The 19487-nt window shown below is 35.0% G+C and overlaps 1 protein-coding gene across 5 annotated transcripts in view; it reads left to right on the top strand.

The window, feature by feature from the left end:
- FAM169A (family with sequence similarity 169 member A) overlaps positions 1 to 19487 on the top strand; it is a 62429-nt gene that overhangs the window by 18346 nt on the left and 24596 nt on the right. For 3 of the 5 annotated variants that reach the window (XM_031446770.2, XM_064481543.1, XM_031446774.2), the window contains exons 2-5: positions 2755 to 2889; positions 3960 to 4059; positions 4366 to 4451; positions 6520 to 6691. In XM_031446770.2, coding sequence (XP_031302630.1) covers positions 2758 to 2889; positions 3960 to 4059; positions 4366 to 4451; positions 6520 to 6691 — 490 coding nt within the window. In that variant the 5' untranslated portion in view covers positions 2755 to 2757. Of the gene's footprint in view, positions 1 to 2546; positions 2890 to 3959; positions 4060 to 4365; positions 4452 to 6519; positions 6692 to 19487 lie in introns of those variants that run through there. The other 2 variants (XM_010975002.3, XM_031446761.2) reach the window with 2 other exon arrangements.

Genomic DNA, 19487 nt, shown 5'->3' with positions numbered 1-19487 from the left:
TTAAAAAGTCCTCTTTCTCCCACTATTTGAGATAGCTCCTTAATCATGTATCAGTTTCCATAGGCATTAGGGTATACTTCTGTATCTGGTTCCATCGGTCTATTTGTATGTCTGGATCACGGAGAAGCTTTATAATGCCTGTATCGTAGAAGCTTTATAACATGTTCTCATACCTTAGAGGGCTAGAACCTTTCTCCAGTCATTGCTGTGCCTTTTTAGGATTTTTCTAGTTATTTTTCCAAATTAACTTTATAATCAGCTTGCGCTTCGGGAAAAATAACCCTAAAGATATTTTCATTAGGATTACATTAAATTAATAGGTTGTTTTAGGGGGAAATGCTACCTTTATGATGCCGAATCTTTCTTTTCAAGAACGTGGTTTTTCTTCCCTGTTGTTCACTTTGCTTCTTTCAGGCATGCTATTTTATAGTTTTCCTTATATAGGTTTACGTTTATTGTTGTTAAAATTTAAGTCTGTGTTTTTACCGTTGTAAACAGGGTCATCTTTTCTATTTATTATTTCTTCTTACTGGTTATTATTAGGTATGTGAGGGCTTGATTTGTGTATGTAGTCTTACAATCTGCCATTTTACAACATTTTCTTATTGTTTGGAATAGTGTTTCCATTGATTCTTTTGGGTTTTTCAATTAAATATATTGTTTGCAAATTGAAGTAGAGATAGTCTTCCCCTCCCACCAGCCCTTGCACCTATCCCCAGTTGTTATGCCTTGAGTGGTTTTCTCTTATCTAATTGCACTGGAAAGTATCTGTGTAATGTTACATATTAGTGAAGTCCTTATTTTTCTTGACTTTAGTGAAACAGTCTTTAGTGTTTCACTTCTAAGGTGCTGGCTTTTTTTAAGCAGCTGTACACATGAGAGGTAGAGCTTACATACTGTAATTTTTACCCATTCCAACTGTACAGTTCAGTGATTTTTTTTAGTAAATTTATAGGGTAATGCAACCATCACCACAATCTAGTTGTAGAACATTTCTGTTCTTCTAAAAAGTTCCCTTGTGTTGTTTTACAGTGACTTTTATGTTGACAGGTATATGAGGATATGTTTGTATGTGTGTTTATATGTGTATGTATATATCCTATACCTGTATAAATATTTATCAATTACGGAATTACCTGTTTTTTAAAATTGAAGTATAGTGGATTTATAGTATTAGTTTCAGGTGTACAACATAGTGATTCAATATTTTTATAGATTATACTCCATTTAAAGTTATAAAATAATGATTGTATTTCTCTGTGCTGCACAATATATCCTTGCAGCTTATTTTATACGTAGTAGTTTGTACTTCTTAGTCCCCTACCCCTATCTTGCCCCGTCCCCTTTTCTTCCCCCAGTGGTAACCACCAGTTTGTTCTCTGTATTGGTAAGTCCCTTTCTGGTTTGTTACATTCATTTGTTTTATTTTTTAAATGTCACATACAAGTAATAACATGCAATATTTGTCTTTCTCTAACTTACTTCACTAAGCATCATACCATCTAGGTCCATCCAAGTTGTTCTTTTTCTTTTATTCTTTAAAAGAAAAAAATTATTTTTTATAGCTGAGTAGTATTCCCCTGTATACCATGTCTTCTTCTTCCTTTCATCTGTTGATGGACACTTGGATTGCTTCCGTATCTTAGCTATTGTAAATAATGTTGCTATGAACATTGGAGTGGATGTATCTTTTTAAATTAGTGGTTTTGTTTTTCTTCAGATATATACCCAGCAGTGGAATTGCTGGGTCATATGGTAGTTCTATTTTCAGTTTTTTGAGGAACATCCATACTATTTTCCATAGTGGCTGCACAAATTTACATTCCCTCCAACAGTGTACTAGGGTTCCCTTTTCACCACATCCTCTCTAACATTTGTTATTTGTGGTCTTTTTTAATCATAGTCATTCTGACAGGTGTTGGGGCGATATCTCGTGATTTTGACTTGCATTTCTCTGATGATTAGCTGTGTTGAGCATCTTTTTATGTGTCTTTTGGGCATCTGTATGTCTTCTTTGGAAAAATGTCTATTTGGGTCTTCTGCCCATATTTTAATTTTTTTTTTTTTTTTACTAAGTTGTGTGAGCTGTTTATATAGTTTGCATATTAACCCTTTATTGGTCATATCGTTTGCAAATATTTTCCTCCTAGTAGGTTGTCCTTTCATTTTGTTGATGGTTTCCTTTGCTGGGCAAAAGCCTTTCAATTTAATTAGGTCCCACTTGTTTACTTTTGCTTTTGTTTCCTTTGTCTTAGGAGACAGATCCAAAAAATACTGCTGCGATTTATGTCAAAGAGTCTTCTGCCTATGTTTTCTTCCAGGAGTTTTATGGTTTTAGTTCTTACATTTAGGTCTTTAATCCATCTGGAGTTTATTTTTGTAAGTGGCATGAGAAAATGTTCTAATTTCATTCTTCTACATGTAGCTGCCTAGTTTTCCCAGCACCACTTATTGAAGAGACTGTCTTTTCTCCATTGTATATTCTTGCCTCCTTTGTCATATTAATTGACCATATGTGTGTGGGCATTAATTCTTATTTCATTGCTGGTTTTTAATACATATGAGTGCTTTAAAGTTTTCTTTTTGACATACATTTAAATCAGCAGGCTCAAGTTGGAGTCTACCTTGGCATAGTAAAAAAGAAGTCTCCTTACAATAAAATGCTGCACTAGTACAATAAAAAGTTTTTTCTGTGAGTTAAAGAAGATAGCATTTCATATTCTGAAACATTTTGTCCCCTGTTGTTTGTTAAAGAGGATGGCATTCCCTGTGGATATGCTGGATAATTGCAGTCACGAGGAATTGGAAAATTCTGCTGAAGATTACATGTCAGATCTAAGGTGTGGAGACCCTGAAAATCCTGAGTGTTTTTCTCTTCTCAATATTACGGTAAGGCGTTCTGCAGTGATTTTTATCAATCTTTTCAATTGAGTTTATACATGAAATCAATATAATTTTATTATCATTTTAAAGTGTTAGCTAATCACTTCTGAAATTTTTATCAGAAGACTTCAGTAGAGTGGATAATATTGATTAGTTGGTAAAAAAGCATGATCAAGTTTTAAAAAGACAAACTATAGGCTATTACTTATTATTTGTGTTGTGCCTTTAAAATTACATCTAAGTAGTTTACTGGTTTTGCTAAGACTGGTTACCATATTTAAGCTAACTCATTTACTTTAGATTTGGAATTTGTAGTTTTAGAAATTTTTTAATTAAAAAATTAAGCAAAACAGTAAATTACACATTTTTTTAATCACAAATCTTCCTTTTCCCAAAGTATTAAAATAAGCTGTAGTTAGTAAGCTGAAATGTATTTGATAGAAAGATCATTAGACTTGAAATTATTAGAATTCTAGTGTGAATTTGATGATAGACAAATTCTCTAACCTCTCTAAGCCTTTTCTTCTGGAGTTTTCTTCTGGAAAGTGATGTTTATTTTAAAGGATTCTTCAAAGTTTCTTCCAGCATCAATATTTTACAATTCCCTGAATTGTAATATTGTGTGTAAATAGGGAATTAGTGTCAGATTAATGAAGGCAGAAAAATTTTAAACTATTGCATATATCTCACTGGAAAAATGAATTTGTCCTGGTATCTTTTACTAGAAAATGGAGTTTTTCCTCCTCAAGTAGTCTAAATAACAGATAATAAAGTTGTTTGACAATGTTAGTGATCATATCATGCTTTTGTTGCTATTCAGATGCATAGCTAGAGCACAGGAGTATTTATTGAAATAGACTTTCTTTTTTTTTTTTTTTTTTGGCAAGATAATAAAATTCCTGCAGAAATGAAGTCTATCTAAATTACTCTTTTTTTTTTTGAGACTGCAAATATCGCCTATGAAATGAAATTATTTAGAGTTAATGTATGTTAAAAATTTTGGTAGAAGTGTGGTGTTTTTGTCTGATATTTTCTTTACTGACTCTTCACTAATCTTTAATCAATTGTCATTGCAGATTCCTATTAGCCTGTCAAATGTAGGCTTTGTACCTCTTTATGGTGGAGATCAAACCCAGAAAATTCTTGCTCTTTTTGCACCTGAGGACTCACTCACAGGTCTCTATTTTGCTTAATCTTTATACACTGACGAATTTTTCTTCAAACAATTAGAAATTTGTTACAAATAGGTACATGAAGGAATTAAAAAAAAAACCTTCTTCAAACTGTAAATTTAGGAAAATATAATGCTCATTTGCTTATAATTAAATGTTTAGTGAGTAAAATAAAATAAAAATGGTATAAATGGGGCCACATTGTATTGTAAAGTATAGGTATATTTCAGCGTATCTGTATAAACCTTACCAAATAGTAATATTGTTTACTTTAAGACTTAACTGTTAATAATCATGTATTCTCTTTTAGCTGTGGCCCTTTACCTTGCTGATCAGTGGTGGGCTATTGATGATATTGTGAAAACATCTGTCCCTTCTAGAGAGGGGCTTAAGCAGGTAACAAGATCGTGTAATTTTAGAAGTGTCTCTTATGAGGCTATTTCATGGTATGTTTCCCATAAACAGTGATAGTTTTTGAAGTTATTGAGCTCTTCTCCACTTCAGTGTTAGCAGGTGGTATTAGCCCTTAGAGTTTCATTGTTGTTGTGAAATCGGCACTCAGCTTGGGCTTCCTCAGTTTTATGTGGTTCTAAAAGTGTCTGAGAATGGGGGTGCGAGGTGGCGCGGAGAATGAGTACCTGTGGTTTAGCTGAGAGGTAGTTACTCACATCAGCGTCAGTTGCTGAGTTTCCTTTTGGGTGGGAGAAAGCTCATTCTCTCGGTGTGGTTGCTTCGGTTCTCCATCTCTAGGAGAGACCAGGAAACTTGCTTATAAGTAGGGCCATTTTGGATAGTCTATTCAGTTGTTTCAAACAGTGGAATGGGAGAGAGGTCCTCAACAGCATGCTGTGAAACAGTCTTTTGTCCTGTCCCAGTCACCATTTTATCAGTTACTTAGAGGAAGACATAGGTGGCGTGCTTATCAATTCTGCGTGCCACAGTGCTGAATGGGAGAACTAATCTGCAAAGGCAGATTTAGGAAGCAAAGAGAAAGAACTAACATGATGAAAATAAGTGACTAGGTGAAGTCAGATCCTTGGGTTCAAAAAACTAGCTGTATGTGTACAGCATGAGGACCAAACTAAAACAGCAGCACACATGAAAAAGGCTGGGCTTAGTTAATTAGAAATAAAATCAAGGTAAGCAAGAAAGCTAATAAAAACCTTAACATTTACGCAGAAAAGCCCCATTAGCTTTCAGTCTCTTCAGTGCTTATATTTGTAATATCTGTGTGCCCAGCCTGAAGAGAGATGTTACAGCTATGGGGTAATTTCAGGGGAGAGGACTGGAAAGGCAGGAGCACCCCAGATCGTTTTGGATTAGTCTTTTCCTGTGTTTAGCTTTGATATGAAATTTAGAGGAATATCATGTCTGTCTTCAAATATCTGTAGACTGTGGCTCCAGAATATCAAAGTATAGTCTTTGGGAATGAGATTTCAGCTCAATATGAGTTGTTTTATCCTGGTCAGAGCCATTCAAGGAAGGCATGGGCTGCCTTGTAAGCTAGCGAGCTTTGTCATTTCATGTGGTGTTTGGTATTACAGATCCCCTCTCAGGGAGGTTTTTGAGGAGTTGTGTATGCTTTTTCTCTCCCTTTACCTACTTAAAGAAGACTCTTGTTTTTCTGTTAGGAGACTTGGGAGAAAAATAGATTTCACGGATAGACTCTTATTTTCAGCAGTGAAAGGTGTCTGTGCAGAAAACCCCACTGTTCAATGTCAGATAGTTGGTGACGGGGTCCCCTGTAGGACTGCATGTAGGAAGTGAGGCTCTGTTTCCATTCTGTGATTGCCTCAAGTCACCAGACATCCTGATGTCACTGTCATTGCTCATCTGGTCTGGCAGAGGGCTATGTGTGTATGTGTGTTGCGGGTAGACGGGTATTCCTTATAGTTAGACAGCAGAGACATAATTGATAAATAAACATTTTACCTGGAAAAGATGAGACCGATTCCTTTCCCAAGAGCATAATTATGGCTTTGCTCATCAAATGAGATAATTGTTATTAAAGTCTTTAGGGGATAACACAAAGGGTCCCCCCTTCCTTCCTTTCTTTCTTTTTTTTAATGTTTAGGCTGGAATGGGGTGAAAAAGAGTTGAAGCACTAGAGATGGTGGGGTCAGCAGTTAGAGACTATGATCTGGGCAGCTGGAAGCAGAAAGAAAACACCGAGTGTTAAAGAGGAGATGCTGGGGCTTGGTATATTGGAAGCCTGTTTTGCCTGTTTTAGAATTTGCTGAGAGGCATTATTCCATGCATAATTTGTGTCTATAGAAATGAATTGTTATTGGTATGAATGACTCGTCTCATTTTGTGATCATAAAATGGTTTACAAATCATTTTGAATGTATTCAAAGTGCTGTGAACGTCAGTATGAGGTATGGAAGCAGGGAGCAAGGTAGACTGCATCTCTGAATTGCTGCGTATTGTAACTGTTGTGCCTGGTGTCTGACTCTCTTTGTAGGTGAGAACTCTCGGGGAGAGAGTGGTTCTCTATGTTCTGAATCGAATTATTTATAGAAAGCAGGAAATGGAGAGGAATGAGATCCCATTCCTGTGTCATAGCAGTACTGATTATGCTAAGATTCTGTGGAAGAAAGGAGAGGCCATTGGGTTTTATTCAGTTAAGCCTACAGGTGAGTCTTTAAAAGTTATTTAAAATATGTATTACGGAAACTCACTTTTTGGACCCCAACTGTGTCACTGCCCCTTTTAAATGAATCTCTAGAGTACAAATTGAGATGATTGTACTTAGTATTTCTTGGGAGTACTGTGATTCTATATAAGTGAGGATTGTTAGGAAAGTCTTTTGAAAAGAAAATTAAAATAAACCTTTCACAGAGGGGAAGATTTTTCCACATACATGGAAAGAGAATTGTATGTTGAGCCTCAGATTTGTCTGTCTTCTTTCCTTCTGACGTCTTTCCCTTTATTTAGAAGTCCTTGTTTTACTTTGATTCCTGCCGCTATCTGTTAGTGGCTTCTTTTAAATCCCCTGTCTACCTGTGGACCAAATGCCTAGCCTTTTTCTTTCAGTGCAGCTGACTCAGCCTGACATATTAAAGGCAGCTTTGCTAATTACCATGAAAAACAAAGTACTTTAATATGTTTAGAGAATCTAAACAGCTTTTTTGAAATAGTTAATCCTGTAAAGTTTGAATTTCTGATCCTGAAACTCAACTGTACCCTGTTCCTAAAAGACTAGTGCAGCTGCATCTCCCTTTACCAATTTTCCTGTCCATTCAGCTCCCTAGAGCTACTGGAGCCAGAAAGAGGAAACCTGCTTACTCCGTGCACACGCATACCCCCCCGCCTTACAACCACCATGTAACAAAGTCAGCCTTGGTCTGTACCTTGACCAAAAGACCTTTCACATTATTTTTCAGTCTTTTTTTACATTTCAAACCTTTCAAATGAAGCTCTTCTGGTCAGAACCAGTCTAAGATCATACCAGATTCACTGCTATATTGAAGGACATTTGTAACTAATACCTTAATTACATAATTAGTACACATTTATGATGAGAATTAGTACATAGAGTCAATAAAAGGAAGGTCATTTTTTCTCAAGAGTAAAAAAAACCTGTGATCTATAGTTTTAAATGGTTTTACTGTTTAGTAAGTACTTTAATTCTGTAATACGCTGTTTTATTCCTGTGTAAATTTGAAATAGAACCAATAATTTATGTAACTCCAGAAAGATATCACCATACAGAGGCAGAATAATAATGTTTGTTAAATGGAAGCATAGTGCTGCATTGCATAAAAGGCATCACTTTATTGGTTTTAAAATGTTTTAATAACTATAACTCAATTAAAAAATGTTAAAAAAATTAAATAAAATGTTTTAATAAGTTTGAGGCCAGTCTATGGGTTAAATATCCGATGCTTTATTTTATACAAGATAACGCCTATGGGAATTGGAGGCTTTTTGCTGCTCACACTGGCTCCAGGTGGATTTTCTACCTGAAACTAGCACATCAACGTTCGGAGCCCATATGAGTTTATACTTTTTTATTTAGAGCTTCTGTAGATGAAAGACATACAGTGAGTAAAGGGCATAGCAACGTTCCCCTTTCAGTATTACTGGTTAGTGTTTGATTCCAGGAGAGGGCTCCTCTTTGTTTTATGTGTACTTGGGGCTCCTCCTCTCCTCTGGGACCTGGCTTCTATTTTTGCTTGTTCTGGTGGTTAACTCAGTCTTGTATGCCCGAGCTTCCAAATGCTACTTGTCTCCCACTGTCAACACCTCCCATGTTTTACTAATTGCCTTACATCCTTACTATTTATTTCAGTTCTTTCTCGCTCTCAGCTCTGGCTCTCATCTACCAGAGAACAATGGAATTAGACGTGCTTATGCTAGCCTTTGAGTCATAGCCATCTAATTCAGTCCGAAAGTACTTTTTATACAAAGAAAAACTAAGCATAAAATATTTTTGAAAAGCCGTCCAAAAAAATACTGAAACACTTTGTGATAGAAATATTCCTAATGTACATATCAGGAAAAAACTGTACCAGCAGCAAAAAGATAAAATCCTTATTAAATACATTTATAGTTGAATAAAAACCTTAATGATATCACTTATTTATGATTTTTAAATTACCTAGTAAATCAGTAACAGGTTGTTTTTAGTTGGAACATAGAAATAGCCTTGATGTATAAAAATATTGAGTAACATCACTGTAACAAGATTTTCTGGTCCCTTTTACTGTTAATAAAGACTTACCCATTAAAAATAAAAAATAAGAACAAGATTAATGCTGAACCTTGTCTGATTCTGGTAGTAAGCAGGATTAATTCATAGACTCATAAACTGGAAAAAAAAAACAAACCAAGGTAAGCTCCATCAATTTCATTAAGAGATGTATTTTCAGTATAAGTTTTCCAAATGTGTAATATACTTGTGTTTTGATCCATCATGTACTGATATTAAGTATAATGATAACTCAAAAATTGCTTTTGGATTGGTACTTAGAATCTTATGATTATAAGAAATTTTAAAAATTTATATACAAATTGTTTTGCAGAGAATGATTAGATAATTAGCATATATAATTCAAGTATAAAAATATTACATCAGGATAACAGTCTGTAGTTTAAATATAATAGAAGTTCAGGGGTAAAAAGGAACAATGTAAACTTTCTGAGTGTTAAGGAATGGTTAGTTCAGTAGTAAAGGAATAATTTGTTCAGTTGATGACAGATACCAAATCAAACTGGTAATAGTTTTTAGGGTCCATCTGATACATTTAAAAGAAGAGCGATGTAATAGTTTTTGTTTTTCATTTGTTAACTGGAAAGGGAAAAATGGTAAATGTACATAAAGAACCCTGGCAGACACCATGTTAACTAATAGATCATGTTTAACATCACCAGGAATAGGACATATCAACATCAGAGACCTTGATTTTTGGTGTCCTGAGAAGGGCGTAACATCATTTCTGTGGTGTTTTTGCCCAAAATGCATCACCTCAATTTTACCATGAGAAAACATTAGACAAAGTCAAATTGAAGGTTACTTTACAAAATAACTCATCAGTAATCTCCAAAAGTGTCAAGATCATGAAAGGCAAGGAAAGAGGATGAGTTATCAAAGACCAGAGTTTAAGGAGACATTAAACTAAATGCAGTATGGAATCTTGGACTGGATTCTGAAACAGAAAAAGGATGTTAGTAGAAAAACTGATGAAATTTGAATAACGTCTATAGTTTAGTCAATAATATTTTATCAATGTTTATTTCCTGGCTTTGATAATACTATTTTGGCTATGTAAGATGTTAACATTAGGGGTATCTGGGTGAAGGATATGTGGAAACTTTATATATTTTTGCAACTTTTCTGTAAGTCTAAAATTATTTAAAAAATAAATAGTTGTTTAAAAATTAATATTGATAAAATGCTAGAAATTACATCCTTTGTAATCATTGAAACTTAAGTTGGAAATTTTAGATGTTACCAAAGATGTATGAATACATGGTATGTATTTCAAAATTATTTAATGGTTACATGAGTAAAACACTTCGAGGAATTTGACTTGGGCAAGAGAAAAAAATATTCTAAAAATACCAATATAAATAGTTCCCCTGGAAAAGGTCTCAGCTCATTGTCAGCAATCCCCACCTTGCACACTGATCAACTTTTTAATGTCTCATTCTTAACTATGAACAAACAGCTTAGGGAAACCTGATGTGAAAGATAAGAAATCAAAACAAAAAAAGGAATAAAAGCAATTTGGAAGGGACCAACAATGCAAAAACAAACAAAACAACTCTTAATATGTTTAGAAGGTAAGAGTAGTTATTACATTCTTGACAGTGATATATTTAAAGAATGTCCTTAGAGCTCTTGGAAATTAAAAACTCAATATAAGGAAGATAAAGTTGATGTTGGTTAGAAAGGAGAGCCATGCTAATTCAGCTGCTAATGAAAAAAAATCTTATGCAGTTACGAAAACCAAAACATGACACTCACTTGTTAATTTAGTGAAAGTTTTGTAACTGTCCTATGTCAAGAAATACAAAAGATATAAACGTGTATAAATCAGGTATAGTTCAGTGTAGACAAGCTGAGAAGAAAACAAAATTGAGAACACTATCATTAGGTGCTATTTGGGAAATGTCTTGTTATTTGGCTTCAACTGTGAATCACTTTGATCCAGTCTGAAGACTCAATGTTTGGGAAAGCACAGTAAAAGAACCACATGGGGGAAGCACTGCCTAATCAACAAGTACTTTAGAATCAGTTTGTTGACTCACTACTAAAAGGATTTATGATCAATACCAGGAGACATATTTTTGGTTTTTGTAATCTCCACTTGCGGTAATTTATAGCGGAAGTGTTATATCTCTTCATTTGCTGGTTAGCTTTCCTTCTGACTTTCTGACTTGACTGAGAGCTATATCTGTCATCTTCCTTCCTTTTTTGAGCAGATTACTCACTTTCTGTTCACTGAAATTCAGATTTCTGACCCTTCTGGTTTAAGAATATTTTAAGGAATAACAAAACTAGATCATAAAATGGTAAAGACTGATAGTACATATAGCTAAAGGCAAAACATAGCACAGGTTTGTGTGGAAAAGGGTTGAAGTTGTGTTTTAGGGCTCTGAGCCTGTCTGGGTAAAATCCTTTTTTTAAGGAAGTGAGCAAAGGCCTGGGGGAGTCCCACACTCCTCTGTGGTTACCTGAAATCTGTCATGGGGAAATGAGATAGGTACTTAATTTTCTGGGAAAGTTCTACCCTTCTAAAAGGCATACGCTTTCCAGTAAGATTCTATTTATTGGGAGGTAAGGCTGACTTCATCCTCCGAGGAGACACAAAGATGACTTTGTGGGGTCAGAACCTAAAAGCACCAAAGATCTAGTGGGTAAAACAGAGGACTGTAGCCAGCTAATCACAGTTCAGTTTGATAAGTAGTATATTCGAGGTATTAACAGTAGTGATCATTGAAGAATGGAGCAGTTAATTTTGCCTAAGGGGAGGTGTCACTGAGAAAGTGATATTTAAAAGTGACTTTCACAACATTGTAAATCAAATATACTTCAAATAAAAAAAAAGTGACTTTTAAGGGTAGGTGAGCTGTAAGTAGGCAGAGAGAGGAAAGAAAAGGAAAATCCTTAGCAAACATATGAATGGAATATGAATATATGAAAGAAGGCAGAGTCATGGAAGTTCAAGGTGTGTTTGGGACAGCACCCTGAACAAGCTGGTGGGACTAAAGTGAGTGTAGAGTGGGGAGAGGTGAGGGTGGAGCTCCCCTTCTGAAGGGTCTTAAATGCCACACTAAAGCTTGATAGCTTCCTTGCCAATAAGATAAAAGTCCAAAAATTTTATGTAGGGGCAACATCATTAAATATTTTAGGGAGATAATTTTTGTAGCACTTACTGATGGATAGGAAAATTGTATTCTGAGGTCAGGGAAGTCAGTAAAGGGATATTTTAGTAGTTCGGCTGAAAGAAGGACCAGTACTGGGGAAATGGCACTAGGGATAGGGAAGGGAACAGAGTCGAGGGAGATTTCTGAATGGACAGGGTGGGGTGACTCCATCTTCTGTGTGTTGAAAGGGGGTGAGGAACCAGTGATGGATTTTGAGGGTTTTGGTGTGGGTGCCTATGTGGGAAGCTGGTAACTAAGACCAGGAATATAGAAGGAAGAGTGGACGTGGTAATACTTGAGTTCAGGTTTGACATGTGAAGTTCAGCGTTCCTATAGGACATGTAAGTAGAGCTACATGGTTAGGAATGTAAGTTGGACCACCTGAGGAGGTGTGCTTATTTATGTGGGCCACAGAATTCAGTATAATTTTAAAAATTGAATGAGATCAGTCAGAACTATTCTATAACATGAGTATATATTTGTGAATATTGATGTGAGGCCATAAATTACTGACAACAGCCTTAGATAACCAAATGTAACTTTCAGAATGTTAATCTACTGGGAAATAAGAGAAAGCAGAAAGTTAGCTGAGGCTGTTAGCTGTTCACCAAATATTTGTGTTTCGTCTTCTATAGTCTTCTCATTGGCCAACAGCTGTCCAGTCAGGGATTAGGTTTTTTCAGTCACTTACACCATGAGGTGTGTCTGTGTGATTGGTTCTCCCACAATAATGAGAAAAATGTTGTAGGATATCAGATCAGAGTGGTCAAGATGCATTCCTTTTCCTCATCTGTGTTTGGAGGGATACTATTTTAAATAAAATGGTCAAGGGAAGCATCTCTTAAAGAAGTGAGGGAATAATGAGATAGGTGAAGTTTCAAGAGGAGAGGTTTTCTGGCAAAGTACCGACAGGCAAAAGCCATGGGGCAGGAGCAAGTTCAGAGTGTTTTAGAAACAGCAGGGAGACCAGTGTGGCCGGAGTGGAGGGAGTGAGTGACGAAGGGATTCAGAGAGGCAGGGCCACATCCTGACAGGCCTAGTACGCCCAGGGAAGAGTCTTAGTCTCGTTCTGTGGGTGACAGGAATCAGTTGAAGGGTCTTGAGCCTGGGTGTGAGTAACACTCTCATTGGCCTTTTAAAGAGGTAGCCCTGTTGTGTGGAAAACCAGAAGGAGAGATGGCAGGGTTAAGAGCTAATTTAGCTAAGAGGCTGTTGCAGAAAAGCCCTGGTGAGAGGTGATGGTGGCTTGAACAAGGAAATGGGGATAGAAGTCTTCATATTTGAGATAAATATGAAGTTATTGCTGTAACGTTCCTGATGGATTGTACACGGGCTATGAAGGAAGAATCAGGGATGAGTTCTGGGTGTTTTGCTCTGAGCAATAGGTAGAATGGTGGTGAGATTTACTGAAAAATCAGTCAGCTGGAGGAGGAGCAGGTTTGGGGAGTGTCTATGAAAAACCTGATTATAAATGGTTTACTTGAGTCACATGTATAAACTTTTTTCTACTGCTTTTTTGTTGTTGTTTTAATTGAAGTATAGTCAGTTACAATGTCTCTGGTGTACAGCACAGTGTCCCAGTCATGCATATCCATACATATATTTGTTTTCATATTCATTTTCATTAAAGGTTATTATAAGATACTGAACATAGTTCCCTGTGCTATACAGAAGAAACTTTAAAAAAATCTATTTTCATATATAGTGACTAACATTTGTAGATCTCAAACTCCCAAATTTATCCCTTCCCACCCCACATGTATAAATTCTTATGTTGTTTTATTTACATTTTTTACAGCTTTATTGAGGTTTGTTCACATACCATACAATTCACCCATGTAAAGTATACAATTCAGTTCTTTTTTAGTATATTCACAGAATTACACAACTATCACCACAACCAATTTTAGATTACTTCCATCACCCCAAGAAGAAACCCCGTACTCATTAGCAGTCACTCTCCGTTCCCTCCTCTCCTATTCTCTCTGTACCTGGCCCTGGATGACCACTAAGCTGTCTATAGATTTCTGTCTCTATAGATTTGTCTGTTCTGGACGTTTCATATAAATGAAATCATACAGTTATACCATCAGTAGTTTTTTGTGTATGGCTTCTTTGGCTTAGCATACTGTTTTCAAGTTTCATCCATGTTGCAGCATGAATGAGCACTTCATTCCTTTTTATGGCCAAATAATATTCCCTTGTATGGCTTTTCCAATATTGTCTTTCATTCATCAGTTGATGGACTTTTGAGTTGTTTTTACTCTTTTGCTATTATGAATAATGCTGCTATGAAGGCTTTTTTTTTTTTTCATGTTTCTGTTTCTCTTGGTTATGTTCCTAAAAGTGGAATTCCAGGTTGATATGGTAACTCTAAATTTTGCCTTTTGAGAAACTGTCAGACTGTTTTCCAAAGTGACTATACCATTTTATATTCCCACCAGCAATGTACCAGGTTGCAATTTCTCCACATCCTTGCCAACACTTTTTTTTAAAAGATGTTTTCAGAGACTATGTTATGACAATGGAAAATATACTATTTAGGAAAAAGCAAACAGGAGATAAAATGCTTCTTTTTGTTCAAAAGAGGTATATAGATACACAGAAAATATAAATAATATAAATATTTTGTTTAAGTGTTGCATTATCAGCCAACAGTTGTTTTTATCTATCTTTTTGATTATAGGCAACCTAGTGATGTAAAGTGGCATGGAATTGTCATTTTGATTTGCATTTCTTTAATGGTTAAGGATGTTGAGCATCTTTTCATGTGTACATTGGTCACTTGTATATCCTCTTTGGAAAAATGTCTATTCAAATCTTTTGTCCATATTTAAATTGGGTTGTCTTTTTTTTTTTTAATCCTCCCCCCAAAACTTTATTGTGATATAACTGACATACAAAAAATTGCCGATATTTACAGCTTATAACATATTGTGTGTGTGTGTGTGTGTCTTTTTTTTTTTTTTTTTTGGCTGGGGGAGGCAATTGGTTTTATTTATTTTTGGAGGAGGTACTGAGGATTGAACCCAGGGCCTCATGTGTGCTAAGCATGCACTCTACCGCTTGAGCCATACTCTCCCCCCAATTTATTGTGTTTTGACTTAGGTATACACCTGTGATTTCATCACAACCAAGATAATGAAATAGCTGTTATCTCTAAAAGTTTCTTTGCACCCTTTTAATCATTCCTCCTGCCCCAGTTTGTTCCCAAGCAAACACTTATTTGCTGTCTATTATTATATATTAGTTTGCCTTTTCTGGAATTTAGCAAAATGGAATCATAAAGTATGTGATTTTGTTTTTTAGTCTGGGTTCTTTCAGCATAGTTATTTTGAGATCCATCCTATTTTAATTCCCGTATCATAAAACTCAGTCTTTTAAGGTCATTTTTAGTATATTCACACAGTCGTGCAACCACCACTACTGTCTAGTTGCAGAACATTTTCATCACCTCAAAAAGAATTCCTGTACCAATCAGCAGTCACTGCTCACTTGCCTTACCCTACAGTCCCTGGAAACCGCTAATCTACTTTCTGTCTAGATTATTTACTTTATAGGTTTTTTAAATGTTTATTTTATTATGGTAAGAAAACTTAATGTAAGATGTACTCTCAATAGATTTTTAACTGTAGTTTGCAATATTGTTCACTAGGAATGTCATACAGCACATCTCTAGAACTCACTCATCTTGCATTACTGAGGCTTTAAACTTGTTGATTAGCAACTTCCCATCTCCCCCTCCCCTTGTCTTTGGCAACCATTGTTCTGCACTTTGCTTCTATGAGTTTCAGTATTACAGATACCTCATATAATTGGAATGATGCACTATTTGTCCTGCGACAGACTTACTTCATTTAGCATGTCTTCAAGGTTCATCTGTGTTGTTGCATAATGCAGGGTTTACTTTTCTTAATCACTGAATATTCTTCTGTTGTGTATATATATGTATATATAACCACACTTTCTTTGACCATCCATCCATCAGTGAACATTTAGGTTGTTATCACATTTTGACTATTGTGAATAGTGCTACATTGAACACTAGATTGCTAATATCTCTTTGAGATACTGATTTCAGTTATTTTGGACAAGTGCCCAGAAGTAGGGATGCTGGATTCGTATGGTAGTTCTATTTTTAATGGTTTGAGGAACCTCTACTTTTTTTTTAAGTTTTGAAGAACCTCAAAAAAAAACCTCCTGTTTTTTATAGTGCATGTACCATTTACATTCTCATTAACAGTATACAAAGGTTCCAGTTTTCTGTATTTTTGCCAAGATTTATTGTCTGTTTTTTTTTTGATTTGCCATTTCCCTGATGATTAGTGACATTAAATATTTTTTATATACCTGTTGACCATTTGTATGCCTTTGGAGAAATGTCTGTTTAAATCTTTAGCCCATCTCTTAACATTGGGTTTTATTTGTCTTTTAATTATTGATTTGTAAGCATTTTTTCATGTAGTCCAGATACAAGTCCCTTATCAGATATGTATATACTTTGATAATATTTTCTCTCATTTTATGGGTTGCCTTTTCACTTTCTTCTTCTTCTTCTTCTTCTTTTTTTTTTTTTTTTTTTTTTTACTTTCTTGATGATGTCCTTTGAAGCACAGAAGTTTTTAATTTTGATGAAATCCAATTTATCTTTTTGTGTGTCACTTTTGCTTTTGGTGTTGTAGCTAAAGAAGCTTTTCCTAACCCAAGGTGATAAAGATTTACTGCTATGTTTTCTCCTCAGACTAGTTTTAACTCTTACTTTTATGTTTATGATCCATTTGCAGTTAATTTTTGTATATGGTGTGAGGAAAGGGGGTCCAACGTCATTCTTTTACATACGTGGCTATCCACTTGGCTCAGCACCATTCATTTTAAAACGTTATTCTGTTCCATAGAGTTACCTTGGGGCACTTGTCAAAAGTCAGTTCACCATGAGTATGAGGTTTTATTTCTGGAACCTCTGTTCCATTGATCTCTATTTTCTTGCCAATACCACACAGTCTTGATTACTGTACATTTGTAAGTTTTAAAATGGCAAGTGTGAGTCCTCCAACTTTGTTGTTCTTTGTTAAGATTGTTTTGGCTGTTTGCTTTTTTTTTTTTTTTCCATTTCTCTGTGAATTTTAGGATTACCTTCTCAATTGCTGCAAGAAATACAGCTGGGATTTTGAGCCTGTAGGTCTGTTTGGGGAGTATTGACATCTTAACAATGTTAAGTCTTCTGTACTGTGAACATGGAATGTCTTTCCATTTATTTAGGTGTTCTTTAATTTCTTTTAGATACTTGTATACAAATTTCAGTACACAAGTCTTGTACTTTTGTTAAATTTATTCGTAAGAACTTTATTATTTGTTGATGCTATTGTAAGTAGAATTGTTTTCTTAATTTCATTTTCAGACTGTTCATTGCTGTTGTATAGAAATACAATTGATTTTTGTATGTTGATCCTGTGTCCTGCAACCTTGCTGAAATCTTTTTTGTTTGAAATCAGTGTCAATTATTTTTTTTCCAGGATTCCTTAAGATTTTCTATATACAAAATCATTTCATCTATGAACATAGTTATATTTCTTTCCAGTCTTGGTGCCTTTCATTTCATTTTCTTGCCTAATTTCCCTGGCTAGACCCTCCTGTAAACGTTGAATAGAAGTGGTGAGAATGAACATTTTTGTTTTGTTCCTGATCTTAGGGGAGACATCCAGCCTTTCACTGTTAAGTGTGATGTTAGCTATGGGTTTTTCGTAGATTTCTTTATCAGGTTGAGGATGCTGAGTATTAATCATGCATGTGCTGGATTTTGTCAAATGCGTTTTCTCTCTCTATGGAGATGATCATGTATTTTTTGTTATATTTACATTTATATGGGCTCTTCCATTGTTAATCTTGGAGTAAGTCTCATGCATTACAGGGATTAAAGATGAGTGGTCATGAGCATTTGGATAAATGGTAGAAGCCTTGAGAGTAGGTGAGGTTACCCAGAGAGAGCACATAGAAAAAAGATGGCCAGAGGTGGAACTCTGAGGAATATCAATATTCAAGCTGCTATGTGCAAGGCTAAGTTTCACTTCATTTCAATTAGTAGATTTAATTTAATGAAAACTTCATTTAAGTAATTATGTATTAAGTAGTTATGCTATTATCTTTAGCTGTTGACGTGTCTGAATAATCTCTAGCAACATGGGAAGTTTTTCTGCCCTTTATTTGATTGTTTCTGTAGAAAGTTAGAACCCTGCTCCAAATACAAAAATAAATATTCAGGATATAGGCAAAATAAGGGAATTAGCATGCTCTTGTGAGATGAAAATGGACGTGGTGAGTAAATAGAACTTTAGACTTTGTGAGCACTACTGGTTTTATAAGTTGACCATTTTAACACAGATGCTGGACTTTACCTTTTTTCTACTAAAAGGAATATTTGTGTGGAAACAGAAAAAAAAACCAATTTGTGGAACGTTTACTTCATACAATTGGTATTCTTTTGTAAGGACCGAAGCATGCACAGTAGTAAATAGCAGCAGATCCTCAGACTTTGTACTGAGAACCAGAACTAGACAGTGCTTCCTCTTCTCATTTTCGCTTTGTCCTCTGAATTACTGCTGCTCACGAAGTAATGTCTCTTTTGATGTCATTATCACTTCTGGCAGTGACTGTGAGGAAACCCTGATTTTAAGACATTAAGAGCTGATAATGGTCACAGTAGCTTGTTGGTGAGACTACGTGTTAGATTCATACAAAAATTATTTATTTATGTCAGTTTTGTTGAGCATAATTGATACTTTAAAGTTATATATATTTAACGCGTACAACTTGATGACTTGATACACATTGCGAAATATTCACCAAAATCAAGGTAATTAACATGTCTTTTCTCACATGGCTACTATTTTCTTCTTTTTTTTTTGATGTGACAACACTTAAGATGTACCTTTCTAACAAATTTTCAAATATATAATACAATATTGTTAACCAAAATCACCATTTAAGACATTTTGACTCTTATCAGTATCCTAACTGAATGTCAGCAGTTAAGATTCAAGCATATAGCAATGTATATTACGTATTCTAAACTTAAATTAGTTGATAGTCTCTGATAGTCTTGGAGACTATTACAAAAGGTTATTGAAGTTCTCCAATTTAATCATAGATCATTCATTATTCGGTTGAACTATAAGAAGTCTTATTATATTGACCAACTCATCAAGTGATATGATTGGTAAAAGTTAATTTGTGAGATGTTTGTTTCCTGAAATTTTGTTTCTTTCTTGAACTATATTATTAGAATTATCCAGAATCATATGAATAACTGAGAATAATAGATTATTTAATTTGAGGCGCAGAGTTGAATATTGATTAATAGCTAACTGTGAATTAATACTACAATTAATAGAAAGTGGGATGCCCCACCATGATGCCCTCAACTTGTAAACTGTCTTAAAGCAGGAGCTGTCACATCTCTTTGGAGGGTCAGAACCCAAATCAGGGTTCTTAGAAGACAAATCAATACAACTGTGTAATGAAGAGTCATATTTATGTACTACAGTGAACATTTCTTCTGTT

Source organism: Camelus dromedarius, chromosome 3 (genome assembly GCF_036321535.1).
Source record: "Camelus dromedarius isolate mCamDro1 chromosome 3, mCamDro1.pat, whole genome shotgun sequence".
NCBI lineage: Eukaryota > Metazoa > Chordata > Mammalia > Artiodactyla > Camelidae > Camelus > Camelus dromedarius.
The sequence above is the reverse complement of the archived record's forward strand: the minus strand, read 5'-3'. Positions and strand labels throughout refer to the sequence as shown.